The following is a 27,966-nucleotide window of genomic DNA, read 5'->3' as shown; positions in this document are numbered from 1 at the left end:
ACTGCACCAACTACCGCATGGTCAATCAACTAACTAGTTCCTTCCTTCAAACTGTGCCCATTTAGTAGCATGATCCGGAGAAGACATTAAACAGGGCTTGGCAAGAAGTGAGGGAGTCTTTGCTGCTGGGGCTGGAGCAGGAAGAGGCCATGGCCTGGCCAGAGGCATCCTTTACCCTGCAGGTGATATCTCAGATCAGTTAATGAAAGTAGAAGCCTCACTGAGTCTAAGAGACAGTCCAGCTAGTTGTGCCAGTCAATCTTCTGGAAATCCCTCTGAAGTCTTGGGGCAGCCCATGATTCCAATCCACAACTATTTTTCTTCTGGATCAACCTTTTGCAGGACAACAGGCAGGGGCTTGTGATGCCACCCTATTCTCTGGACATGTGGCTTTGGACACTCATCTCCAATGTAAGATCCCTCTTAAAGGCTTTTCCTTAAATATTTCCTCAGAAAAGGACCTCAAGCTGGGACACAATGAGCAGACTAAGACAACCCAAGAAACATGTATTGAGCATCTCTGAGGATGCAGGGAAGAGTAAGATGTGGTTGCTACCATCAGGGAACTCATGGTCAAGTGGAGGAGGTCAGATGGGCTCAAAACTAACTGCAGTAAAAAACAGAACAAGGTGAGTATTATCCTGGAACACAGAGGAGAAAGGAATAAATTCCAGACACATGGTCGATAATAAACTCAGCTACCACCGAATGAGCACCTACCAAGTACCAGGTATGACACCAGGCATTTGACACACCTTACCCCATTTAATCCCCACAACCACCCCTGGAGTATGTCCTGTTACCATTCTCACTTTATACATGAGAAACAGATGAAGAAGCAAACTATCTCACCCAAGGTCACCAATTAATTTGTAAATACTAGAGAGAAGATTTGGACCCGACTGGCCAACACCAAAGTGCATGTTACTTTCAATATAGGAGACTACATCTCCTGGAGTAAAGAAGTTCTTCTTGACAGAACTGGAACGGGAACTGGTTTCCAACAGGTGACATTGGAAAGGGGAGAATAATCCAAGCGGAGCGTCAGTGAGAAGGAAGACCTAGAGGTAGACAGATCAACCCCCAGGGGTCAGCTAAAGCAGTGGGCAGAAATCAAGCCTGCAGCACGAGGAAGGGGTATACAGTCGGTGAGCTGGGGCACTAGGTGTCAAGAGACCCAGGTTCTAGCTCCGCCACAGTCACTCACCGTGGAACCTTCAACAGACCCTATCCCTTCTCTGAGCCTCAGTTACCTCAACAGTAAAAGTTCCAATCCCCCGTTAGAATAGATGTTTCCCAAAGGTCAGCTCTGGCTTAAATGCTCAATGATGTTCCCAAGAGGCCATGTGGGACAGAGACTAAGACCAGGTGACAGGAAGACTGCAACTCTGCGGTGACCAGCCGAGTGACTGCAGACAAGCTAATTAACTCCTCCAAGTTAGTTTTCCTCATCTGCAATGTGGGGACAAGGGCAATGCCTGCTTCACAGGGCTGTGGTGAAGGCTGAGGGAACTGAAGAGAACAAGGCACTTAGCAGAGTGCTTGGCAAACTGTAAATGTCCAGTTAATGGAGGCAGCTTTGTCACCATCATCATCACCAGCGTTATTTCTTCCTCAAAGGGTCCAGACAGCAAATGTAGTGAACATGGGCCGGAAGGTCCTTTTCTAATTATTTAAAGGGACAAAAAAAAATGAGCTCCTTTTTTTTTCCGCTGAAAAAGAGACAAGGTCTCACTGTCCCTCCCATGGCCGCCTCACGCGTGAGGGCCCTGTTTCACCGAGGGGCCATGCCGTACCTTCTCCTCTGAAGAAACGGTCAGCTTGTCACTGGATATCAAGCTGCACACCTGGTCCAGACTTAGGCTAAGAAACTCTTCCCCCAGCATCACCTCTGGAAAGTGCTGCTCTGTTCCAAAAAAAAAAAAAAAGAAGGCAGAAGTTCAGAAAACAAAGTTATAACACACTGCTGCCCTTCCATGGCCCTGGCAATCTGTGAAATTCACAGCGGAGTCTTGGGCACTTTGGGGGCAGGCATGAGGAAAAGGGACAGACAGAGAGGCAGACAGAAAGACAGCACATCCTGGCTGAAGGGAAACTAGCCTCAATCTGGCAGCAAAGACATCCCTCTGTGTGATCCTCCACCCTGAACATCGACACAGATGAAAATGGGGCAGAGAGATGTGAGGTTATATTTTTTCCATGCTCCATGCGATTATTAATGGCGTTGCAAAAAAGCCTCACTGGGACCTGCCTACTTAATTGAGCTCATTTCCCCTCAAGGCGCAAGCTGGCAGATTTACAGACGGTGCCCCCTGCAGCTCAGCCAAACAAAAGTGGGTCAGAACTGCTGTGTGGCTGGAAGTCTCCGGGGGTTCTGGTACGAAGTCAACATTTCACGGCTGGCGGAAGGCATCAGCCTTTTGTGTCCAAAGTCAAGCCTACTACGGTCTCTGATTCACAAGGAGGCCCAACTAAGCATCTGTCCAGGCATCGAGGCAACACAGCTGGGCCCCCCACCACTAGCAACAGTCCATGACAGGCAGGCCAGTGGGAACCATTAAGATGGAGGGGAATTTGGGGACACCTAAACCGAGACAAAACACACAGGCCGGATGTCCACGCAAGGGAAATGCCAAGTGCAATTCCTACCCCGACCTTTGCCCAGGCCACCATGTTGCTATTACAGAGACAGCGAAATGTCAGTGAAGGAGTGTACACTTCAGAAAGAAGACAACTAGACTCAAATTCTGGCTTTGCCATTTGCAAGACATGTCCCTGAGCCAATGGCCTCACCTCCCTAGGCCTCACTGTCCCTCTGTATAATGGGGATACAACGGCTCATCTTGCTTCACTCCCATGCTGGGATGGGAAAGGAAGTGTGAAAGTATTTTCACAAGTTATGCCAAGGTACAGTGGCCCAAGAGCTGACAATTCCTGGTGCAGCAGGTTCTGGAGATCACAGGGTCCTTTGTCATGTGCCCCTTTCTGGGGCTCTCTTGTGGTTCTGCCCCACTGCCCCCAGGAGCATCTTTGCTCCTTGCCCTCCAGGTTCCCGGCCCCCTCTCTTCTTTCTTCGGCAGCCCCTCTCTGTCCTCGTAGCTTCTTGGATAATTCTAGAGGCGACACCTCCCAGTTGCCAGTGAGGGCTACCCCCCACATGGCCTGGCCAGCCCCTGGGTGAGATTCAGAGTGCTCCGTACCCAGGAAGCTGTGGACAGAGCAGGTCTGCCGCAGCTAGCTGCACGATGGAAACGGAAACCAGAGCATGCTCAGCTCTGCTCTCACGTTCATCGGCTTCTTAAAAGCCAAACAAAGAAAACTTAAATCATTTCTTATAAAACTCATTTTAAACTTTATGTTGAAATACTTTTGGACCCAAAGAATTCCCATACACCCTTTATCCAGAGCCTCCAAATGTCAGTATTTTACTCTCAAAGATCCAGTTACAAACAATCTGGTCCGCCTTTCACTGGACAGAAAGGGCTCCCCACCTGCTCCCCCGCGGCCCACTGAGATCACTGGGCCCACAATTAAGCCTTGTCCATCCCGAAACTCAGGAATGTTTGGACATAACAAAAACAAATTTAAAAGGCAGATCCTTTACAATGGGAAGCAAATGCCATCAAGTAAAAAGCTGGCCGTGCTTCTCCATATGTGAACAGGAAAAGGCCTTTGGTTAGATTTTCGGTTAGACATTTAAAAGACTTCCCTAACGAAGGGAATATTTAAGAGTAGATCGTATTATTTTTTAAACCGTCTATTCCTAAAAATTTTTAAATAAAAACACGTGAACAATCTCCTTTGGGTGATGGGAATGCCTTCTTGGCCTGGAGGCCTGGGAAAGCAACAGGATTCTCCCTCTATGCCCTTTCTGTTCCAAGAAGTCTTTGGACCAGAGACCTCCATCTGTTGGCAACACCAAGAAATAGTGGAGAGAAAATTTTGGTGTGGAGTCACCACACCAAAACAAAATGCAGGACGGACATCAAGACTCTGTGGACCTGCCAAGGCTGAGCTCAGCAGGAGAGTCAGGGAAACCAGCACCAACATCCCCGTGGTTCAGAGCCACACAGAGCCTCCCTGCCTTTTCTTTGGCTGACCAAAACCTGACATTTGGAGGAGGGCAAAGAATGAAGAGAATAGGGGGAGGTAAGAAGTTAAAATCCAAGGTGTGAAAAGTACTTCCACAAAGCTCATAAAGCCAAAAGTAGATGGGCTTGGATTTTGCAAAGGAAGATGAAGTGCAGCGATATGTATTCTAAGTGGCTTGGTTAACAAACCAGAAATTCTCAAAGATCAATCAAGGCAGGAAACAGTCAGCCCCCACGCTTCCCCATCTCTCAGTCTCTGGGGCACAACAGAATTTGAATCTAGGTCCCTTCTTTCTGAAGTGGGCTGCTGTCCTGCCCATCTGGAACCTCCCACTGAAATCCCTCCAGAAACCCTCCCAGGAAGCAGCAGCTGGTGAGGAGGGGTCAGCTGGTAGGGAGAGGCAGCAGATTCCCACCCAGGACTAGCACCCTGGGACCCAGGAGATTCGTGAGCAGGGAAACACAGAGAAAGGGAGCAAAGAGGGAAACTGCTTCCCTTCCCCCTCTGTCTGAGGAGACAGGGTGGAGCCCCCAGAGCCCCCTTTCTATTAGCAACACTCAACAAGATAGAAAAGCAGGAACAGGCTACTCCGGCCAACTTGATTTCCTGGGAGACACACGTTACCCAGCAGACTTTATATTCAAGTCAGCCCTCTCCCCAGCCGCTTCCCAGAAAGGAACACCTCTGCTCCCAGAAGATACCTCCCTGAGAATCCTCTAGCTTTAACACTTGTTTGTTTGTGGATTCTTTGTTTGCTTTGGTGTATTAAAGGAGAATGCAGTCAAGAGCCTTGGCTAAGAGTGAGAAGGCCGGGGTTTGAGTCCTAACTCCACCTCTTACAGTCACTTCTTTCCAGCCTTTGGCTTCATTGTCCATAAAATGGGACTGTAATAGCTGACCTAGGTCTCAAGCTTGTTTGGAAGCTCAGAGACGACAATACGTATATTGATGATACCATTTTGAGTTCTTTAAGAAACTCTTTAGGGCGCCTGGGTGGCTCAGTTGGTTAAGCGACTGCCTTCGGCTCAGGTCATGATCCTGGAGTCCCGGGATCGAGTCCCACATCGGGCTCCTTGCTTGGCGGGGAGTCTGCTTCTCCCTCTGCCCTTCCCCCGTCTCATGCTCTCTCTCTAATAAATAAATAAATAGATAAATCTTTAAAAAAAAAAAAAAAAAGAAACTCTTTAGAAATGAAGGATGAATATTACATCAGCCCATGTTCCTGCTTCACAAAGTCCAGTTCTGTGGGCAGCACTGCTCTCCAAGAGAGAAGCTTTTCCACTTCATCAGAGACATCCCTTGGGACTGCAGGTCCTGTGGATAAGGCTGTGGACCCCAAAGGCCTTAGAGACCCACTTTAATTCCATCAAGTCCAACAAACTTTCTAGTGATATGATACTCAATTTCCTAAGGCTACACAGTTTTCTCATCTGTTAAATGGGGCTAATAATAGTAGCTGTTTCATAAAGGTGTATGGGCACTAAATAAGCAAATAGAAGTAACTCACATTTACTGAGATCACAGCAAATGGTCAATAACCATTAATGTATAGTGTACCAGATGCAGTGTTTCTTCAAAAATGAAGAAAGCAGAGCTGATGCCTACAAGGAGCCTACTAGCTTATAAGAGGCATAAGACAAGGCGCCAGTAACTTCAACCCCAAATCCACAGGGCCACGACTGGGAGAGGCACTCCAGGTATAAATGACAGCATGGAAGCAGGAAAATGCAGAGCATGTCTAGAAAACAACAACAGCCCAGTCTAGCTGGAGCCTAGGCTATATCTTCATTCCTCTAACACATGTTCACTGAAAAACTGTGCCAGGCTCTAGGAGATACAATGGAGAGGCAGGTAGGCTAGATCTTAGGGGACAGGTGGGGTACGCAGGGAGCACAGTATCTTCTAACCATGGACTAGCCCCTTGAAGGGGAGCTCTCCAATAATAAACTCTAACTCTTCTAGTCTTTTTGCTTCTTTTTCGTAGGAGGAATGGGAACAGGGGTGGGGGAAAAGCCACTTAAGACTTTTGGTTAAGAGTCCTAATTAACCAGCCTTTACCATAAGTAACAAGCACTGTTTTAAGTTCCAAGTTTTGTATGTCTGTTCCTGTCCATTTGGATGAGAAATTATGGAGGTTGGGGGGGCGGGGAAACCACCAGATAACCTGATGTCCTTTCCCTACCAACCAACACACACACATCTTCCCAAAGCTGAAAGGATGAAAACAGGCTAGCTCCAGGGGCACAGCTCCACCTTTTCAAGGAAGCAGGCCTGGAGAAAGCTGAGGGCATTTCCTAATAGCAGCTAACATTGTGCTAGGCACTTACTTCTCCCCAAAGTCCTACTGAAGCATCAATATCCCCATTACACAAATCAAGAAATGGAAGCTCAGAACGTTATTTAGCCATGTGCTTAGGATCACAAAGCAGTTAAGTGGTAGAGCCAGGTTTTGAAACCAAGGCTATATGATGACAACAAATATTCTTGGTCCCCATGATGATGATAATTCGTCCTAAGCAGGCCATGGTAGTAAAATTCAATATAGGTGTCAGAGCACCCTAAGAATCCCTCTTAGGGTTATTATTGTAGAGAGACAAAAAAAATATGAATCTAAAAACCTTCCTTTAAAAATAAAACAAAACCTTAGAAGAGTAGTGTTCTAAACACTTTGGCATCAATCCAGGGTTCAAATCTTAGACCTAACCCCTGATTTGAGATTCTTTCCTAATCCCCCTGCCCACCAGGCTAGAGGAAGGGATATTCTTGTGTTTCCAAAGAACCCAAAACTGAAAATAAAAAATATCATCGCCCTAATCAGGCTGTTTTATCATGTGCGGTCTTTCCTTCATACTGGGGCTGTGAACCCCATGAGGGCAGGGTCTATCTTGTGTGAGTATGTCTTACTCGAAGCTGAATTCTCAGTGTCCATACATCTGTATGTCCTGCGCTTCCCTGCCCGTTCTTCAGGAGTGCCTAGGACTTGGGCAACCTCCCAAGTTAATCCCAAACCCATTCCTCCCTCTTAATGGGATGAAATAAACTAAGCCTTTAATCAAGTTCATCTAAACCACAAGCCCAGAACAAATGGAACTAAGCCCATCTATAACTTCTCTGACCCGCACAGATGAAATGAACCCCATTATTCCAGAGCCAACAGCCCCAGGGAATAGGAATGAGTAGTTCTGACTTTAACTACTGGTCACCATCCCCTCCCTCCCCCCCACCGCCCACCAAGGAAAGACAGGCTGACACAGGTGGACACACAAACAGAATCAAAACATTTTAGTAGGGTAACACAATAAAACAGAACCGCTTTAAATCCCTCTGTCCCCTACTGCCCTATTTTTGGAGGGCAGAAAAGCTTTCCTGAATCAGGATTCGGCTTTCAGGGTTCCCCATTTCCCTGCTGCAGGGAAAGTCTCACAGAAAATAACAGGGCTCTCACCTTGACCATGTCCCACAAGGGTCATAACCACCAGCCCTCAGACCCTAAATATTACTACCTCTCCCCTCCCTGGGGATGGTGGCATAAGAGCTCTCTTTCCTGGGTGACTTAATTCCCCGTTTCTAACACAAACACACACACACACACACACACACACACACACCAAGGAGCTACATCAAAACTGCGCTGTTCACAGTGTTATTGCTTCGACACCAGAGTTCCCTGTTACCCAGGGAATAGAAGGATAAGGGGAGTTTCCTAAAAGAGACTTATTCTCCAAAAACTAGCTACGTCTTGCACTCCTGCTTCATTTGCCACCTTCGAGTTAGCAGCAGAAAATCAGGGGGAGGCGGGAGTGAGGCAGGCACCACAGACAGAGAAGCTGTCCGAGCCTGTGCTCTGGGCTCTGCTATCACAGCCTCCCTGTGAATGCGCGCACTGCCACTCACAAACTGTGTGATCTTGGGCAAGTTACAATAATCGCTTCCTGGCGTTTCTGTTTATTCATCTATAAATTGGAGAAATAATAACCACCTCTCACAGTCACGTGGCCAAAATGAAGTAATGCCTACGGAATGTGCAGCACCATGCCTGTGTTCGGCAAGTGTTCAGAAAGGGTGAAAAACTCCTACAATCATCATTACCCATCATTGTCATCATTTCATGATGCCAAGTCGGAGGAGGCAATTTCATAAGACAACCCTCACTGAGTCAGAGGCTCATGTTTTTTAAATGATTTGTCAACGATCTTCGTCGCCCTTAATTTAATCACTTCATTCCACGATCTCCAGTGACTCAGTCAAAAGAAGGCTATTTCTCTCCACGAACACGTGAAATCCGATGGCTTTTCCATCCCATGGCTGAAGGCCTTCAGCTCAGCTTTGGCAGACTGATGTAAACAACATGGCCAAAGAATTTTAATTGCCATTTCATTAATGGGGTCCCATTAACATCCCTCCCAACCAGCTCTGCTGATGGCCCAGGACAGGGCTGCCCAATTATCAAGCAACAGAGTCCCCATAAACCTGGGCCCTGGCCGATGAGGTTAAAGATTAAGCGGTCCTGGAAACAAAAATGAGGTGTAAGAAACAGGCTGCATAAAAGGCCAGGGTCCCTTTCCCAGCTGCTCGCGACCCCATCAGCTGGGGGCAAGGGTCTAAGCAGTCAGCTTCTAAACACGCGACAACCCTCCCCGACCCCAGAATAAAATATCACAGCAAAAAATCTGGGGGCATAACCTTGAGGGGGAAACTGGACCCAGAGGAAGCAAAGGGGACTGCCACAGCAGGAAGAGACGGGGCCATTCCAAACAGGAAAGCAAACAGGCAGCAGGGTGGAGAGAGGCGGTGCTCCAGTCTTCCCAGAGCTGTACTGTGTCTACCTCTCAGTGCCTTTACCAGACGGCTGATGAATTAGCAGAAGGCACGAGCTCACCTTAAAAATAGTTTCATTTTTTGGAGAGCAATTTGGCAAAATCCATCATTTTTTTTTTTAGTGCACACTCTCTTTGAGCTGCCTTAGGCTACTAAGCTGGTACTACTGGACAGGTACAATCGTACTACTACTTAAACACTAGCAAGTGTTCTCCAAATAGCACGTACAACAATTCTCACTTAAGCATTTTCTATAAGGGAAACATTGGTAACATTAACGTCCATCAATTGAGGACTGCTTAAGTAAACTATATAGTTCATCCATCTGATGCAGCAGAGAAAAAGAATAAGATACAGTCATGCACAAGGGTCTGGAAAGAACTCCAAGATTTTGTATTAAGTCAACAAAAAGTACAATGAGTACAGAATGCTTCTATTTAGGTATGTTAAAAAGCATTATATATATATAATATGTATATATTATATATATATTCCATAGGGCTACCCAAGATAGTCCCCCAGTCCCCTTCAGAGAGAAGGCCTGGGAGAAGATTAACTTTGCATTTTATAACTCTGTGTACTGTTTGAATTTTTTTATGATGAGTATATGTTTATGATGAGTTGAATTTTATTGAATAAATTTGTTTCAGTAATAATGGTATAGTAATGTATCTGCTAACATGGAAGGGTGTTCAGAATACTCTAAGGTTTTTTTTGAAGATAGATTTTTTTTTTTAATTTTTTTTATTTATTTATTGAGAGAGAGCAAGCAGGGGGGGAGGGGAAGAGGGAGAGAATCTCAAGCAGACCTCCCACTGGGCACTGAGCCCATCACAGGGCTCAATCCCACAACACTGAGATCATGACCTGAGCCAAAATCAAGAATTGTACGCTTAACCGACTGAGCCGCCCAGGCTCCTCATGTGAAGATTTTTGTTTAAGCTGTAAAACATACACATGCCATGGTAAGGATGGGCATAACTCTATATCAAGATGCTGCCTGTGGTTCTCTCTGAGTAGGACTGTGGTGCTTTTCCTGCTCTTTCTGCCTGTCTGCTTTTTCTATAACCGTCAGGGGTGGTTTACTATTAAGACAGCAGTAACAAAAGCAATAACAAGAGCAAAAGAAAGTTTGTGTTAGAGGAGAAAAACAGAATAGAATTCAGAAGTAGAGCTGCGGGTCGTGGACAAGTACAGGCAGAGGCCAGCTAGCCAGAGACCAGAGAGGGCGTGGGAAGCAGGACATACCTGCCTGAGCAACTGGATAAAGAGAAACCAAAATCAGAAGCTCTGGAAATGGCTCTCACCGTAAGTAGCAGCAGGAGTGGTGACCCGAGGAGCCTCATCTGTCCACCAGGACCCAGATGGGAGGCCCTCTTACTGCGGATCATGAGACCAGCAGGGAGCCCTGGGCACACAGCCCCTGGGGACACCTACTTCTGCAGGCAGCTCTCCTCCCTGTCCTCCCATCCCCCAGGCCGTCCTGGAAACACAGCATGATGGATGTACTACCCCCATCACAGAGAGGAAGCTGTGCTCCAAGTGTTGGCTGGTCTGATCCCTAGTTCTGAAGTGGAAGGTCTCCTTGTAGTTTCTTGGTTTAAAACACCTCCTAATGCGAGGCATAGGGCAGGGAAGCCTGTGACCACAAGGGCTGACACTGCCTGCCCCTTGTATGTGACCCTCGTCAGTGCCCACACCCCCACACTTATAATGGGACTGAGACAAGCCATCAGCTCTGTCTCAAGAGGCAGTGATGGCAGAGAATGCCAGGTTCCATCTAAAGTCAGGAGGTACAAGACCAAAAAAAATGAAGCAGACTCACATCCGTGGGTAGGCATTAAGTGTGGATAATCATTTTATATATCCTTCTCTAAACACTTCACAATCTCACCTTCACCCTGCTTCTCCTAAAATCTTCCCATCCAGGTCTTACCAACCTCTGCATTACCATGACTTCTCCAATGTGCACGGCTGAGGGCTACAGAGAAAGCTACAAGCAGGAGATCGTCACGGGCTCCATAGAGGGCCTACACCAAAGGGAGGAGACTCCCAATCTGAAGTCACGCTAGCCATGCCAGGGACAGTAGGAGGACTCGCATGTGCCATGAGAGGGCAGCCTGCCAACGGGGAGCAGAAGACATCTACATCTCACCTCCCCACCCAAAGATGACTAAACCCCCCAAGTCTAGCAGAGAAGCTGGTCATCTGTCTACATGGTCTGGCTGCTGGGATTTGGTGACTACATGGTATGGTCCTCCAGGCTCACACTTCCAATGAAAAATGTCAACTCTAGTCACCAACACTCACTGGTTACCAATCCACAGGGCTGCCTTGTGTCCAAATGGAGCCTGGAAGCCAAAGAATGTAGTAGTTATAAACACTGGCTCAGGAGTCAATGCTATCTGGGTTTGAACCCTGCCTCTGTCTCAACCGGCTGTGTGACCCCAACCAATTACTACACTTCTCTGTGCCTTAGTTTCCTTAGCTGCTGCATGCATTAAATGAGATAATGTGTCTAAAATACTTAGCAGGGGGTGACCCATAGTGACAGCCCAGTAAATGCCAACTAAAAATAATTTATCAGGGTATCTGCATACGCATCTGCGTGCACACACACCCACAACGCTGACAGCACCCAATCCCCGTGACAGCATCAGGACCAGGGAGTACCAAACCCACAATGTGTTCTAACTGCATACTCCCCATTCTCCCACTGGTGTCTGTCACCATTAGACAGTGAAAGGGCCAAAGGAAGAAAACACAGATTGTGGAAAGTATGGGAAAGCCAGGCTAGAAGAAGCAGGGAGCCTTGTCAAAGCTGGGGTTTCAGGACAGAGCCCAAACCTCAGAAAATTGCATCAGCCAACTGCAAAACACAAAACCCTACGTGCATGTACACATTATGCAGAGGAAGAAGGCTGGGGGCGGGACAGGGAAGAGAGAAAGAGAATTCCTGGCATCTAAGTACTCTCCCTTTGCCCCCGCACCAGCAGATGCTCACAAGCTGACCCGGGCCTTGGCCAAGCTCTTGGCTCCTGCTAAAGCAAAGCCTGCGCACGTCCCTCAAGAAAGTGACCTCTTCAAAGGCTGGGCCGGGGAGCCCTGTCCAGGGAGAGAAAGGGCTCCTTGAGAAAAAAGTAGAAAGAAAATGAGGGAGAGGAATGAAAAAGAAGGCAGGGAAGGGACAGCAGAGAAACAAGAGAGTCAAGGGTCAGAGTCAGGAAGAGTCATCAGAATTCAGAATTGGGCCAACTGGGGAACGTCCTTCACAAAAATCATCATCTTCACAACTAGCCCCATTTGGGTCCGAAACAGACGTCAGGGAGAAATGAGAATCTATGCAGGCTCCTGGGGTCTGGGGGTTGATAAAGGAATACAAGGATTCTAAGAAACAGAGCACATGCTCAGTGTCTTGTAGACTAAGGGGCTAACACAGCACAGGAAGCTGGCAGGTGGACAGCCAGCAGGCCCTCAGCTCATTTCCAGTCATGGGCTGGACAGGAGACACAGAACAGAAGATCAACAGTATTTGTTTGGGCAGGGGGAAGAATGAGATGCCTTACTGCAAGGGAAGGAGGGGGCCTTGCCTGAATCTATTGTTTAAAAGAACTAGACCCATTACCTGGGCCACTCATGATCTTTCTTTGTCATCAAGTTGAAATAAATATCAATGAAGATTTCTGGGGGGCCTGGGTGGCTCAGTTGGTTAAGCATCAGACTCTTGGTTTCGGCTCAGGTCCACTCTCAGGGTTGTGGGATCAAGACCTGCATCGGGCTCTGCACTCTGTGTGGAGTCTGCTGGAGATTCTCTCCCTCCCCCTCTCCCTCTGCTCCTCCCCCCGTTTGTGCTCTCTTTCTCTAAAATAAATAAATAAAGTCTTTAAAAAAAATGAAGATTTCTTTCCAGTTAAACATGGTGGACCGAACATTCATGTCCATCTCTATACTCCCTCCCAAAACCCCATTAAAAACAAGAGGATGACATCAGGGAAATATAAATCAAAACCACAATGAGATACCACCTTACACCAGTTAGAATGGCTAAAATTAACAAGACAGGGAACAACAAATGTTGGTGAGGATGTGGAGAAAAGGGAACCATCTGACACTGTTGACACTGCAAGCTGGTGCAGCCACTCTGGAAAACAGTATGGAGGTTCCTCAGGAAGTTAAAAATACAACTACCCTACAACCCAGCAATTGCACTACTGGGTACTTACCCCAAAGATACAGATGTAATGAAAAGAAGGGGCACACGCACCCCAATGTTCATAGCAGCAATGTCCACAATAGCCAAACTGTGGAAGGAGCCGAGATGTCCTTTAACAGATGAATGGATAGAGAAGATGTGGTTCATATATACAATGGAATATTACTCAGCCATCAGAAAGGATGAATACCTACCATTTACATCGACATGGAAGGAACTGGAGGATATTATGCTAAGTGAAATAAGTCAGAGAAAGACAATTATCAGATGTTTTCACTCATATGTGGAACATAAGGAATAGTGCAGAGGACCATAGGGGAAGGGAGGGAAAACTGAATGGGAAAAAATCAGAGAGGGAGCCAAACCATGAGAGACTTTGGACTCTGAGAAACAAACTGAGGGTTGTGGAAAGGGAGGTGGGGGGGAGGATGGGGGCAACTGGGTGATGGGCACTAAGGAGGGCATGAGATGTGATGAGCACTGGGTGTTATATACAACTAATGAATCACTGACCACTACACCAAAAACTAATGATGTACTGTATGTTGGTTAATTGAATTTAAATTTAAAAAAATGAGAGGATGACAAGCTTTAGCAGAGAAACAAACTGGAATCAGCACATTATCTGATGAACAGTTACTGTTCAATTCTTACAAAAATCTGCTTTATAAGAATTAGTGGACAATAAAAAAATTTAAATAAAAAAAAGAAAATTCATATACAAAAAAAAAAAAAAAGAATTAGTGGTAGGAACGCTCACTATAAAAAAGAAAAGGGCAATTTCTTTTTCATGAGAGCAGAGACTTCAATTGTTTAGTTTTTCATGATTTCTCCAGCACCTAAAAAGTGTCTAGCAGTAGGCATTCAAGTCACTGTTGAATAAACGCACTCCCCAACAAAGGAGCACAATGTGATCCAATAGTCTATGCCTAGTACCGACTCTGCTACCCTTCATTCCCTATTAACCAGCACTCTTTAGATGTTTTCTAATGTCTGCGAGATTATAAGTTGAATAAAATTGCGGCCTGAAAAAGACAATTATTAACTGCCTTTCTGATTAAAAAAAAAAATTCTGATTTAAAAAAAAACTAATTATAATCTATTACTCAGCTCAGTTGTAGAAATGGTATTAGGAGAATACAATGGGGAAGAGCGTAGAGCGTGTATCCATGAGGGAAAGTCCATGAAAGCTCAATCTTGTACTTCTGTGAAAAGTCAACAGCTCTGTCTCAAACTAGTAAGTCCGAAATAGTGATACAAACATTTTATTTAGATAAATGGAGGTAAAAAGTAGATGAAGCAGCTTTCCGTGGAGTCAGAACCCGCACTTTAATTCTCTCAGAACTGGAGATGAGTTAGTGGCCCTACAGAAGAAGACCTGCTGGGGAAAGGCAGAACAGGGCCTCTGGCTTACCTTTAGAAGACATGCAGTAGTATTTGACTTCTAAAATCATACCCATAGAACACTTCGATCAAGAACGAAATTTTCTTAAACAACAACAAAGATTATTTCAAGACCTCGCTCAAATGACTCCTCCCTCCACAAAGTCTTCTCAGATCTCCTGTGAAAACGACTGTCGGTACCAAACGTCTGGCAATTAATCCTATTCCACTTGGTGAGACGAGCGCAACTCTTCTATCTTCTATCTTTCCACATGTCTTGAGTCCCTAAGTTACAATTGCTTCATGGGAAAGTGCGCTTCTCACAACTGAGGAGTCCACCGCAGACCAGGTGATTAAATCCACAAGCTCGGGAGAGGGGCGGCACCCGGCTCCCCGTTACCTGCATAAGCGTTGGCCTGCTGCAGAAGGTCAGTGCAGGTGTGCACGTCTGCAAACGCTCGGATGCCCAAGCAGTTGGTGGGATGCAACTGAGATTGCAGGAAGTCACAGCAGTTCTGCCGAACGTCCATGAGCTGCAGCAAGCTGGCCGCTGGGAGCAGCACCTGCAGGAGAAGGTGACATGCTGAGACACCAGATCCCCTCCAGCAGGCCCTCATCGCCCTAAAGCACTGTTCCAATCAGAGCACTCCCTCCCTCAAGGTCCTTGCGTGGCCCTCCCCTGCCTGTCCAACTAAGTCCAAACTTCCTTCAGGGCAGCCGAGCCTTATTTCCCACGACTCTCCACTTCGCAGCCCTAAGCACCAGCAGAGTCTCTGTATCCCTACATTCCATAGCAGTGTCTCCCAATCACTCATGTATATATGAAATCTCTGGGCATCTTATTAAAATTCTGATTCAAGAGGTCTGGAGTAGGGCCTGGGGGCCTGCATTTCTAATGAAAAGCCAGGTGATGCTTGCGGCTACTGGCCCAAGAACCAAACTTTGAGTAACAAGCCCCTTATGGACTGAATGTTTGTGCCCTCCTCCCCTAAATGTGTATGTTGAAACCCTAACCCCAACATGACTGTATCTGGAGACAGGACCTATGAAGAGGTGATAAAGTTTAAATGAGATCATAAAGATGGGGCCCTTACAAGAAGACAAAGAGACACCAGAGCTCTTGCTCCCTCTACAATGTAAGGATACAGGGAGACAGCAACCTTCTGAAAGCCAGGAAGAGTCTCACCAGCAACTGAACCAACTAGAACTTGGACATCAAATTTTCAAAACCAGGAGAAAAATAAATTTCTGTTGTTTAATCCACCCATTCTATAGTCTTCTGTTATGGCAGCCCAAGCTGACCAAGACAGATTGGTTCTCCTACTTGGCTACACATTGAATCACCTGGAGAATTTTTAAAATACTGATGCCTGGGTCTCAGCCCCAAAGATTTTAACTTCAGAGGTATGAGGTGTGGCCTGGACAGTGAGACATTGCCAAAGCTCCCCAGGTGTTTTTAATGTACAGCCAAGTTTGAGAAAGCACTTCCCTACAGCCTTTAGCGTACCATTTTCACTCAGGTGCTTACTAAATTGTTCACTACTGCCTTCACCACTTAATTACTAAGCATCTGTATATGCCAGGTACTGGTCTAGGCTCTGGGGTTTAGTGGTAAGCACAGTAAGCCAGACCCCGGCTCTTATGGAGCTTGCAATCTACTGGAACAAAAAAGTGACCCTCAAATCCCTCGAGACTCAGACAGTCACACTGTATTCTCCCATCCAACAGATAAATGGTAAAGAACATCCCTGGGTACATCCTCAGAGAAAGACAAAGGAGAGAATAGTTTCCTTTTAAAAGGTCATAGAACACATGGATGTTTACACTGTATCTTGGAAAACAGAAATAGTTCCTGCTTAGGTGTTTTTCCTAAAAGCCGGGAAGACTGGCTTGAGCAGGCCAGAGGGGTGCTCAGACCGCCAACCCCACTCTAGTTTCCCAAGGACTTTCCCACAGCTGCCAAAGCCTGCCCCCTGGATCAAAAATCCAGAAGAAATGGCACAGTCCTACTAGACCCCAGCTCTGCTCCCTACCACCCCCGCCCTAGGGAAGGGGTAGACAGTCTGAGAGTGACTTTACAAAAAGAAATTAAAAAAAAAAAATCACAGAGCATTATATTTTCTTTGAGGCTGCTGAGCTCAGGGCTCCCAGCATCCATTTCACCCCAAAACAACCCCCACATCCCAGGCCTTTGTTCTCAGCTGCTCCCCTGGCTTTCAGAGAGAGCATCTGGACCAGCTAGACTCCTGCTGTTCTCATCCACAAGGGCTTGCCCAGGAAGACATGGGCTACAGATGCATTTGTTTTCTTGATTCAGGGCACTACAAAAGTCTTTTTTTTTTTTTTAAGCAATTTAAATTCTAGACCCTGACTTTCTCCCAAAACATATCTGAATGCCTCCATGCAATAAGGCCAAAAACCCTGCTCCACTGTCCATTCTTGGGCCTTGTCCCTCCACTACGGTAAGCAGCTAAGTTTTCTTAGGACCGAGGACACAGGACTTTCAGTGCTAAAACCTGGGCAGCTGGTCACCCTTCCTCATCCCTGCCCACCTGCAGAAACCACCAAGAGCCTCCACCACCCGTGGTCGTACTCCCGAACTAAGCACCTACTCTCCACAAGGCAAGTTTTTCCTTCCTATGCGCTTAACTTCCTCCCTCACGCAGCTGAGTTCCAGGAAGTTAAAGAAAGTATGCTCCTCTCCTTTCTCTCTTCCACTCTCCTATGTCCCCAACAGTAAATTAACATCATGTCCTTAGTATTTTTTGAGCCACTGGTTCATTCCAGAAACGGAGAAAGATAAAAGCACGCACTCTTGGGAGTTTTAGACCATAAGGTAGCTCCAAATCTGACCACCTGAGCTCCATCGCCACCAAGCAGCTATAAACTGGGAACCTCAATTAACCTGTGAGCTTGCTCACCCTAGCCAAACAGATTCTAGGACCAGATTAGTCTCGGCCTGCTAGTTAAGTAGACAACCATTAACCATTCTTGCTGAATACATAGCAGGAATGGAAAGCTGTGTTTCAAATCCCCAAATGACCTCTATGATAGCCCTTGGACCAGCAACTAGCTACAAATTCTACAGTTGAGGCCACCAGTTGACCAATCATCCCGGTCTGCTGAAACTTTGCCAGTTTCAGCACTGAAAGTCCTCTGTCCCAGGAGACCCCTCAGTCCTTGGCAAACTGGGGTGGTTGTTCACACTCGGGGCCAGGAACGTCTAACCAGTTACCCTAAGAACCCCTGGTGGAGAGGAATAATCAAATGTTGTCCAGCACACACTCTACTCAGCGGTGGGGCAAGCCCCAAAAGGGTCAGGCTGGCAGCCCTTTGAGCCCCACAGAGGAGGATTTCTGAGAGTCCAGTCCGCCCCCAGATTGCATTCCCAGCCAAGCCAAGATGACAGCATGCCAGGGACACAAGGCCCCTTCCCCCTTGCCTTCTTTTTCCCCACAAAGACAGCGGCACGGGTCAGTGCTTAAATTCTCAAGCTCATGACAATCGGCCAAAGAAATTAAATAATAAATACTTCCTGAACATATTCCTCAGGTTATACTTTCAGTTTTTAAAACCTCCCTGGATAGAGCTACCCACATAGCTTTTCCCTACTGTTCACAAAACACACTTAGCAGGCAAAAATTATAAAAGTTTTCCACCTTTCCACACCCCCCCAATCCTGTTTAGGTCCACTCCTGCCCAAAAGCATTCCCAAGATGACTTCCTCAAGTGAACGGGGGCTTGTGGTTTCTCTAATTGCTCCTTCCCTCTCTTTGATCTTACACTGTGATTAGCTATGACTCAAAGGGCCTTTTCTTCCCACTACTTGCTTCATACAGGAAGGCGTGAAGAAAAGTAAAGTCAGAAAGCTGAGGGCAAGGTTTGGAGGCTGGGAGATTTATCACTGCTCCCACTCTGTGTCTCAGGGATAAATGGGGGCCCCATCCGCTGGGGTTCTGGGGGCTGCACACCATGCGAACAGACACAAATCCCCAGAGGCTGTGAAAGAAAAGAGAGCAAAACATCCATAAGGTGGCTGTCCTCGCTTCCCTCTCCCACATCAACAAGGGCTTTCGGAGGATTTCCTCTTCTCTTATCTCACGTGCAACTCGACTCCCTTGAGGGGCAGCAGTAACAGGCTGTGAGCAAGAGGCCAAGCTCAGGTCCTCAGCTTGGTGGAATCACTGGGGCAGTCCCGCTTGGCGCCTGGAAGGAGGGGGCCAACACTGGAGGAGCTGCTGGTTGGAACCACCATGGGGATGCAAGAAGACTCGAGGTCAAAAAGCTTTCAGCTTGCCTCTTGCCACCCCAGCATTTCAGTTCTGGGAAGACAGACTCTAGAATGACCCTCAGCAGAGAGTTTACAGGTTTCCCTCCAGCTTGCAAATGGCCTCCCCTCCATTTTCCACGAGCAGGCCCCGTTTTGTTTTTTTTCTCTCCCTCGGATAACATGAAAACACAGCAGAGGATATCCCGTCACTGAGTTTGTTTCCTCTAACAAAAACAAAAGGAAATGCCCTGCCTCAGAAAGCACCGACTCCTGGAATTTCAGGGAGGCAGGGCCATGCCTAGAGGGAGGGAGACCACCAACCATAGGGCCAGGTGACAGGCCTAAGGCCCCAGCCACACAGTGGGTCTGTCTCTGCCAACACCAGGCATGAGGCCTGGCACAGAAACATTGTTAAATAAAAATATGTGGAAAAAAAAAGAAAAAGAAAGAAAGTGGGGGAGGGAAGAGAGAGAGAGAGAAGGAGGGAGGGAAGAAAGGAGGGAGAGGGAAAGCGGTCGGAGATGAGCAGGAGAGCTAACAAACTAGCACTGCTGTGATTAAAAGTGTCCCTTAGAATCTAACTTCTCCACTTACGGGCCATGTGACTAAAGGCAAATTACTTAACCTCTCTGTGCTCTGCCACCTGGACAATAAAATAAAGACCATAATGGTACTGCCTTCAAGGCCTGTTGCAAGAATCAAATGAGATAATACATTTAAAGCAGGCAACAAAGCACCTGGTGCACAGGGAGGGCTCAGTTAAATTAGGTTTTATTATTATTGATTATCATGAGCTGGAGTCAAGATTCTGATCCTTGATTTAACAAGAAACTCAAGTTCACCACGTCAACAGAGCACAGTGAGGTGGAGAGAGCAGGATTCAAACCCCAAAGCTACTACCCATTTAACCACTGGGGAGCATTAGCTTCTTCAACTGTAAAAGAAGGACCATATTAGAATACTCATTTGGTAGTGATGAAATTAAGTGAAATAATGCACATGAAGTGACCAACACATGCTTGGCTTACAACCAGTAATACTAAGTGTCAGCTCTGATGGCAGTTACCTCCACCATGGAAGGGCAATGCCGTCTCTCCAGGGTAAGGGTGGCTGGGAAGGAATTAAGGGTGGAGCTCTGCAAGCCATTTAAGCAAGCCCCAAATCTCTGACCATTGTTTCTCAGGCTTTCAGGGGAGCCCCGGTGCCTCCACGCTCTCCTCCGTGGTGCACCAAATCCTCGACAAAGGGTGTCTTCCTAGCTTGTGAGCAACTGCCTCAGCAGATACATCACAGCATGAAGAAGCAGCCACAATCTGATCCCAACTTTCTCTTCTCAACCTTTTAAGTTTTGTTTTCCCCCAGGTCAGCCCAACCAAACCACATTTTAAAGTGCGGAGAAACAAGGTAAACGAATAGTTAGTATATCTCACTGATGCCGAGTAATGCACAGTTCCCTGAGTTCTGCCTTGTGCCCCACAGTGGAGCCCCTGCACATGCCCCCCACCCCCCCACACACACACATGAACACAGCTGGCCCCTCAAGGGGCCCATACACCAGTGGGCACACAGACATGCAGGCAGAGGAGGAAAGCCTGACCTCACGGTCTTCTTCAAGATGGGGCCCACACAACACCTCCTCAGTGAGGCTGCCCCCCTGACGATCCTCACCAAGGCAGCAATGGCCATTCCCTGCGTCCTGGGTACCTCCACCCTGGCCCTACCAAAGCAGAGAGGACCCAGGTGCTTAGCCATCTGTCTCCAGCCTCAGACCATGTGCTCCTTAGTGACAGGGTCTCTGTGCTCAGAGTGCCCCTACCTCTGCCAGCACAGGGGAGCAATGTTCTAAGGCTTTTACCTGTATTAATTCATTTAATCCTCACACCAACCCTCTGAGATTAAGTGCTAGTATTATGCCCATATTACAGATGAAAACACTGAGGCACAGAAAGGTTAAGTAACTTGCTTAGCGTCTCGCAGCTAGAAAATGGTGGAGCCAGGATTTGAATGCAGTCTGACTCATGACCACCCAACAGAATGGGTACTATTATGAAAGCTGATCCTTGAGGCAGGCTATTGGTGGGGTATCAGAGAGGCTCCGGTAGAAGAGGGAACACAGATCAGAAGCTGACACAGTAAGTGTCTCCTCTGGCCAGAGCTCGCTGAGACCCATGCCTTCACTTTACAGCTGGGAAAACTGACACCCTGCAGGGCGACAGGGCTAGAGTAAGAGCACTCTGCCCATCAGTGGTGAGGCTAAGGCGTGGAGCCAGGCCTCCATCCGTACTCAACTCCTGCCCCATCACTACTTCTACTTCTCCCTCTGAACCTGCACATCTTCAGTCTGGCCCCCTGCCCTGCCCCTATACAGTAGTTTTACCAGAAGCAATGGTGAAGCCAAGTTCTACACAGTCCTCTGGTGAGTCTGTTGCTCCCGCCTTAAGAACACTGTGTTGTACACAATACCACTGGGTTAGACCAACGCGGCAAAGATCAACACCCGGCCAGGCGATAAGGATCCAGAGTGGAACATCTTCTCATTATCCAAGTTTGTAAACACTTTGTTCTTCACGTGTTCTTCACGGGGTGGGGGGAGGTACTACTCGTGATATGATAAAAAGGGAAGAAAAAGCTGGTTCCAATCATACAATCTACAACCTCACAGTGTTGTGGGTTTTTTTCTGGGGGGTGAGGGGGGTTGGTTTTGTCTTAGTGGCTTAAAACAACACAAATTCATTTTCTGACACTTCTGAAAGTCCTAAGTCCCAAATGGGTCTCCCTGGACTGAAATAAAGGTGTAAACAGGGCTGCATTCCTTCTGAAGGCTCTAAGGGAGAATGTTTCCTTGCCTTTCCTGCTTCTAGAGGCCACCCACATTCCTTGGTTCATGGCTCCCCTGTCTTCAGAGATGGAAACATCAAGTTGAGCCTCTGTCGGGTCACATCTCTCTGGTTCTCCTTATCTGCCTCCCCCTTCCACTTTAGAGAGCCGCTGTGACTACATGCGCCCCCCCCGATAATCTGAGGTAATCTCCTCATTCTGCTGATCAGCAACATTAATTCCATCTGCAAAGTTAATTCCTCTTTGACAGTTAACCTAACATATTCACGGGTTCCAGAAATTAGGACATTTGTTGGGGGGGTCATTACTCTGCCTACCACACTATAGGATTAAGAGTTATTGATTAGGGGTGCCTGGGTGGTGCAGTTGGTTGAGCACCCGACTCTTGGTTTTGGCTCAGGTCGTGATCTCGGGGTCATGAGATCGAGCCCCACATCAGGCTCTGCACTCAGCACAGAGTCTGCTTGAGACTCTCTCTCCCTCTGTCCTTCTCCCCCTCTTCTCTCTAAAATAAATAAATCTTTTCTTAAAGTTATTGATTAGACCCTAATGCAAGATTTTTAAAAATTATTTACCCCCTGCACATTTTTAGGTTGACATCTAGCATTTTTCATAGTTGCAAAAGATGTAATTTTTTGCATCTTGTAAATCTCATTATTTACATCACTTTTTAAAATATCCAAGTGAACATTAATGTGACGATGATATAACCATCATCCATTTAACATGTTTTTTCAACACATGCACTATACTCATTTTATACCAAATTACTCTGCACTCACTGTTACTGCCCAAAAGTTATTCTGCTGTTTCAATTCTGCTCCTAGACCTAAGATGTGAACACTCCGCTGCCCACTCCATTCTGGATGAAAAAGACCAGAAACAAAAGGGGACGGGTATGTGTTTTATTGTGTATAAAATATACCTCAATTTTTAAAAGGGCAGGGGATTATTAGATTAGATCACTGAACAATCCAAGAGTCTGTCCAGAGGCAGAGACAAAGGCAGGCTCTATTGAGAGGCAGGCTCCGCAGGACCAAAGGCAGGGCGCCTCACACCCCCAACCTGCCTATACCATGTCCCCTTCACCCTCACCAGCACCCTGTACCACACTGTTACCAGAAGCAACTCCCACTCATGTGCTGGCCACAGCTTAAATCCAATCTCCCAAAAGCGCCCTTTCCAGATCGCCTCATCCATCCAGACTGAGTCCCCCTGATAGTGTTTATCATGTTCCCTTCCTTCAAAGGACTTACCACAATTTGTGCACAGACATTACTGTGTGCTTATTTGACGAGCATCTGTCTTCACCCCTAGACCACAAACTGCATGACAGCAGGCAATGGAGCAGCCACTGCTCCTGTCACAATCACTGTGCCCAACAAAGTGCCGGGCACATAACAGGACTCAGACATTCGGGTTGAATTGAATGAATAAATGATGACCAACTCAGCCGCCTTTACCTCCTGGTAAAGGAGGTGGTCGTTCTGGATAAGGGGAATAGGTAGAACTGTGCTTTTAAAAGAAGAAGAAAAGAAAATCCTTCATTATCACCTGCAATTTCCAGCACTTTACTGAAATAGTAAGGCCCTTAATGACAAGAAATAGTCTGTCCTGTGTCTGGGTTTAACCCAGGGCTTTGGAGGCCTCCAGAGTGGGCCACACCCTCAACCATCTCCCCTACTGAAGCATGTCGATGCTGCATCGTGTCCCCACAGTAAAGACACACATCTTTGGGTGAAGCAGTGTCTTCAGCTCCTCTTTTCAAGGCTCCAGATTGCCGAGGATGAGGGCAGGGCAGCAAAAGGAGGAAAAGGCAGCCGCACACCCCTGCTGAGGCTCAGACCTGGTGCTTGGCACCTCCATCTCTGAGCATGAGCGCTCAGAGAAACTCGGCTGACTAATGTTGAAACAGGAAAAAATTTTAACAGCTTCACAATCCACACTGAGAATCCCTGAGATGAGATGATGACTGGGGATAAGTGGGGTCAACCAGGCTTTTAGTTCTTCCTTCACCCAGAGTTTGAACCAACATGAGATAAAGACTTTGTGCTCGGGGCCCAAGCTCATTCAGAGGTATCATGGCTTCGCGGTTAAGGGCATGGGTGCCACAGTCAGGCAGGCATGAGTTTGAGGGTCGTTCACCCACCAACATGCCATGTGATGCAAGGCAAGTCACCTAACCTCTTTGGAGCTTTAGTTTCCTCTCCAGGTACCAAATGAGTTGTTGCAAGGGTTCAGTGAAATGAGGCTGTAGAACAATGTCCCTGAGTGTGGGATGAGATGTGAGCTGGGGCTGAGTTTACCTGGACATTCTCTTCGGTCACCTCAATTTCTGCCGTATAGATGTAGTCAATTAGCTTATTCAGCGTCCTCCCATCCACGTCCTTGATTTCTATCTTCTTGGCTTTACTCTCAGACATGTCACCTACAGTCCAAAACAAAACCAAAATGGACACAAACTTGGTGCTTAACTTTCACAGAGAAAGTTGCCCTGTCTTAGCAACATAAAAGCACCAGCAGGCAGCAGAAAGGATTCGGGCACAGAGGAGTATAAAACAGCCGACATCTGGGTCACACCAACTTTGGATCTGTGATCATCCACAAACCAGTTTGAAACATTCCCCACTCTGTCGCCCATTTCCATTTTGAAGCACATCTGTGTGCAGTAACTCATTCGACTAACATTTCCTGTAAGCTTATATACACAGGGCCAGGAAAAGTAAACAAGAGATGCACCTGTCCTCAAGGAGAACATGGTCTAGCACAGCAGATATATAAAAATATATGAGATGATCTGAGCTTAATAGAGATATATACAAAGTACCAGTATAACAACAACAATACAAAGTAACATTTACTGAGTGCTAACTGGGACTAAGCACTATGCGAAGCACTTGAAAGTCGTGCCTCCAAAAACAGACACATAGATCAATGGAACAGAATAGAGAGCCCAGAAATGGACCCTCAACTCTGTGGTCAACTAATCTTCGACAAAGCAGGAAAGAATGTCCAATGGAAAAAAGACAGTCTCTTCAACAAATGGTGTTGGGAAAATTGGACAGCCACATGCAGAAGAATGAAACTGGACCATTTTCTTACACCACACACAAAAATGGACTCAAAATGGATGAAAGACCTAAATGTGAGACAGGAATCCATCAAAATCCTAGAGGAGAACATAGGCAGCAACCTCTTCGACCTCAGCCGCAGCAACTTCTTCCTAGACACATCACCAAAGGCAAGGAAAGCAAGGGCAAAAATGAACTATTAGGACTTCATCAAGATAAAAAGCTTTTGCACAGCAAAGGAAACAGTCAACAAAACCAAAAGACAACTGACATAATGGGAGAAGATATTTGCAAATGACATATCAGATAAATGGCTAGTATCCAAAATCTATAAAGAACTTATCAAACTCAACATGCAAAGAACAAATAATCCAATGAAGAAATGGGCAGAAGACAGGAACAGACATTTCTGCAAAGAAGACATCCTAATGGCCAACAGACACATGAAAAAGTGCTCAACATCACTCGGCATCAGGGAAATCCAAATCCAAATCCAAATCAAAACCTCAATGAGATACCACCTCACACCAGTCAGAATGGCTGAAATTAACAAGTCAGGAAACGATAGATGTTGGCGAGGATGCAGAGAAAGGGGAACCCTCCTACACTGTTGGTGGGAATGCAAGCTGGTGCAGCCACTCTGGAAAACAGTATAGAGGTTCCTCAAAAAGTTGGAAAATAGAGCTACCCACGACCCAGCAATTGCACTACTGGGTATTTAGTCCAAAGATACAAATGTAGTGATCCAAAGGGGTACGTGCACCCCAATGTTTATAGCAGCAATGTCCACAATAGCCAAACTATGGAAAGAGCCAAGATGTCCATCAACAGATGAATGGATAAAGAAGATGTGGTATATATATACAATGGAATATTACTCAGCCATCAAAAAACCCGAAATCTAGCCATTTGCAATGATGTGGATGGAACTAGAGGGTATTATGCTAAGCGAAATAAGTCAATCAGAGAAAGACAAGTGTCATATGATCTCATGATATGAGGAATTTGAGAAACAAGACAGAGGATCATAGGGGAAGGGAGGATAAAAATGAAACAAGATGAAACCAGAGAGGGAGACAAACCATAAGAGACTTTTAATCTCAGGAAATAAACTGAGGGTTGCTGGAGTGGTGGGGGGTGGGAGGGATGGGGTGGCTGGGTGATAGACACTGGGGAGGGTATGTGCTATGGTGAGTGCTGTGAATTGTGTAAGACTGATGAATCACAGACCTGTACCTCTGAAACAAATAATACATTATATGTTAAAAAAAAAAAAAAGAAGAAGATAGTAGGAAGAGAAAAATGAAGGGGGGGGAAATTGGAGGGGGAGACAACCATGAGAGACTATGGACTCTGAGAAACAAGCTGAGGGTTTTGGGGGGGGTGGGGGATGGGTTAGCCCAGTGATGGGTATTAAGGAGGGCACGTATTGCATGGAGCACTGGGTATTATACACAAACAATGAATCATGGAACACTACATCAAAAACTAATGAGGTACTGTATGGTGACTAACGTAACATAATAAAATTAAATTAAAAAAAAAAAGAAAGTGGTGCCTCTTTCAATCTTCACAACCACTCATGAGTTTCATTAATATTATCCCCCATTTTACAGATGAAGAAACTGAGGCACAGGAGGGTGGGTATTCATTTTGTCCACAGTCACACATCTAGGAAGGGGCCAGGCTGGGACTGAAACCAGGGAGTAGAACCCTAGAGCCCACACTCATACTCACTGCTCTATACTAAATCCCAAGAATGCAGAAGATGGAGCAGCCAACCCTGGGAAGTCATCCTAGTAGGAGGTCACATTGAAGCTGGGTATTTCCACAGGCAGCAAAGATGAGGGAGCATGAGCTGGAGGTAAGAACCTTAGGTGTAAAGGCAAGAAAGTGCCAAAAGGATAAATTTGGGGAACAGTGAGAGGCTGGTCCGGGGTGACAGTGAGAGGAAGCTGGAGGGGTAGCCAGGGGCCAGGCCTTGCAGAGCCCTGTAAGCCATGCAAATGAGGTTGGACTTTCTCCTAAGTGTAGCACCACTGAAAGGTTATAAACAGGAGAATGACATCAACAGATGGGCATTTCTGAATGAAATTTTGGACACATGGTGGAAGCTGGATCAGAGGCAGGGAAAACAGTTGGGAGGCCCTGATAATAATCCAACAAAGGAAGGACAGAGCCTGTGAACTAGGGCAGCCGTGGCGCCACATCTGCAGTCCTGAGGCCCCTGAGCTCAGCCTGTGCTCTCTAGACAGCACATGGGTTTATTATAGCCAGGCTCATTCAACAAACGCTGCTGATTTCAGAAGCAGGAGACAGGCTAGGCATGAGTCTTTGTAGGCTGAAATAAAGGGCAACTTGACTGCAAGAAACAGGGATTCGGAAGCCCTTGTGTGAGTACGAAAACAGAGCCTGGGTAGTTGTTTTCTCTCTGTGGAATTTGTGCAATGGAGCCAAGAAAATAAAGTACAGTACAGCGTGTGGGCGGCAGACGCCCACCTCCAAGCTGCACGGGCTGCACATGATTCTTCCACCAATCCACAATTCCCATCCTGACACAGTTAGAGATTTGAATGAGTCTGGAAGAGGGAGGAAAGGGAGGAAAACCACTCCGAATCCTGCCCATTCCCTCCACTGCCAGATCAGGTAGACCAGAAACCCTCCACTGTGTTCTGTCTTCTCTCTGATTGCTGGTAGAAGCCAGTGAAAAGGCCTCAGTATAAAGGGCCCTGAGGCAGCACAAAGAGGCTAACAGGAAACAGGAAAGGACAGTGGATTTCTACTGCACCCATTAGACAGGCTCTCACAATCTCCCTCTTGAGTTTACTCCAAGACACATAAATAAAACACACACCCAAGGAAATCAGAAGTTCAACTTCTCTCTCTAAATAGCTATTAATGGGGCACCTGGGTGGCTCAGTTGGTCCTGGGATCGAGTCCCACATCTGGCTCCCTGTTCTGTGGGGAGTCTGCTTCTCCCTCTCCCTCTGCCCCTCCCCCAACTCGTGTGCTTGCTCTCTCTCTCTCAAATAAAATCTTTAAATAAATAAATAGCTATTAAGAAGTTCATCAGTAAGAGTCCAGTTGATAATTATAATGCAAAAGATAATTACAGACAGTCAATTCTTTGGTTAAGAACTTGGGCCTTAGAAAAAAGACTGAAAAAAGAAGCACCTGAACACAAGAACCAAGAGATTCAGAAGCCCTTATATGAGTGTGAAAACAGAGCCCAGCTTGATTGTTTTTTCTCTGTGGAATCTGTACTTGGGAGTCATATTAGT

The 27,966-nt window shown here is 46.6% G+C and overlaps 1 protein-coding gene across 3 annotated transcripts in view; it reads right to left on the bottom strand.

Annotated features, from left to right (window-relative positions):
- Positions 1–27,966, bottom strand: part of KLHL3 (kelch like family member 3) — a 117,276-nt gene that overhangs the window by 52,097 nt on the left and 37,213 nt on the right. For all 3 annotated transcript variants that reach the window (XM_078067472.1, XM_078067475.1, XM_078067474.1), the window contains 3 exons: positions 23,921–24,042; positions 14,907–15,069; positions 1,797–1,906 (listed from right to left, as the gene is read on the bottom strand). In XM_078067472.1, the coding sequence (XP_077923598.1) occupies positions 1,797–1,906; positions 14,907–15,069; positions 23,921–24,042 (395 nt within the window). The remainder of the gene's footprint in view (positions 1–1,796; positions 1,907–14,906; positions 15,070–23,920; positions 24,043–27,966) is intronic.

The sequence above is a fragment of the Halichoerus grypus genome, chromosome 2, assembly GCF_964656455.1.
Source record: "Halichoerus grypus chromosome 2, mHalGry1.hap1.1, whole genome shotgun sequence".
Lineage (NCBI taxonomy): Eukaryota > Metazoa > Chordata > Mammalia > Carnivora > Phocidae > Halichoerus > Halichoerus grypus.
The sequence above is the reverse complement of the archived record's forward strand: the minus strand, read 5'-3'. Positions and strand labels throughout refer to the sequence as shown.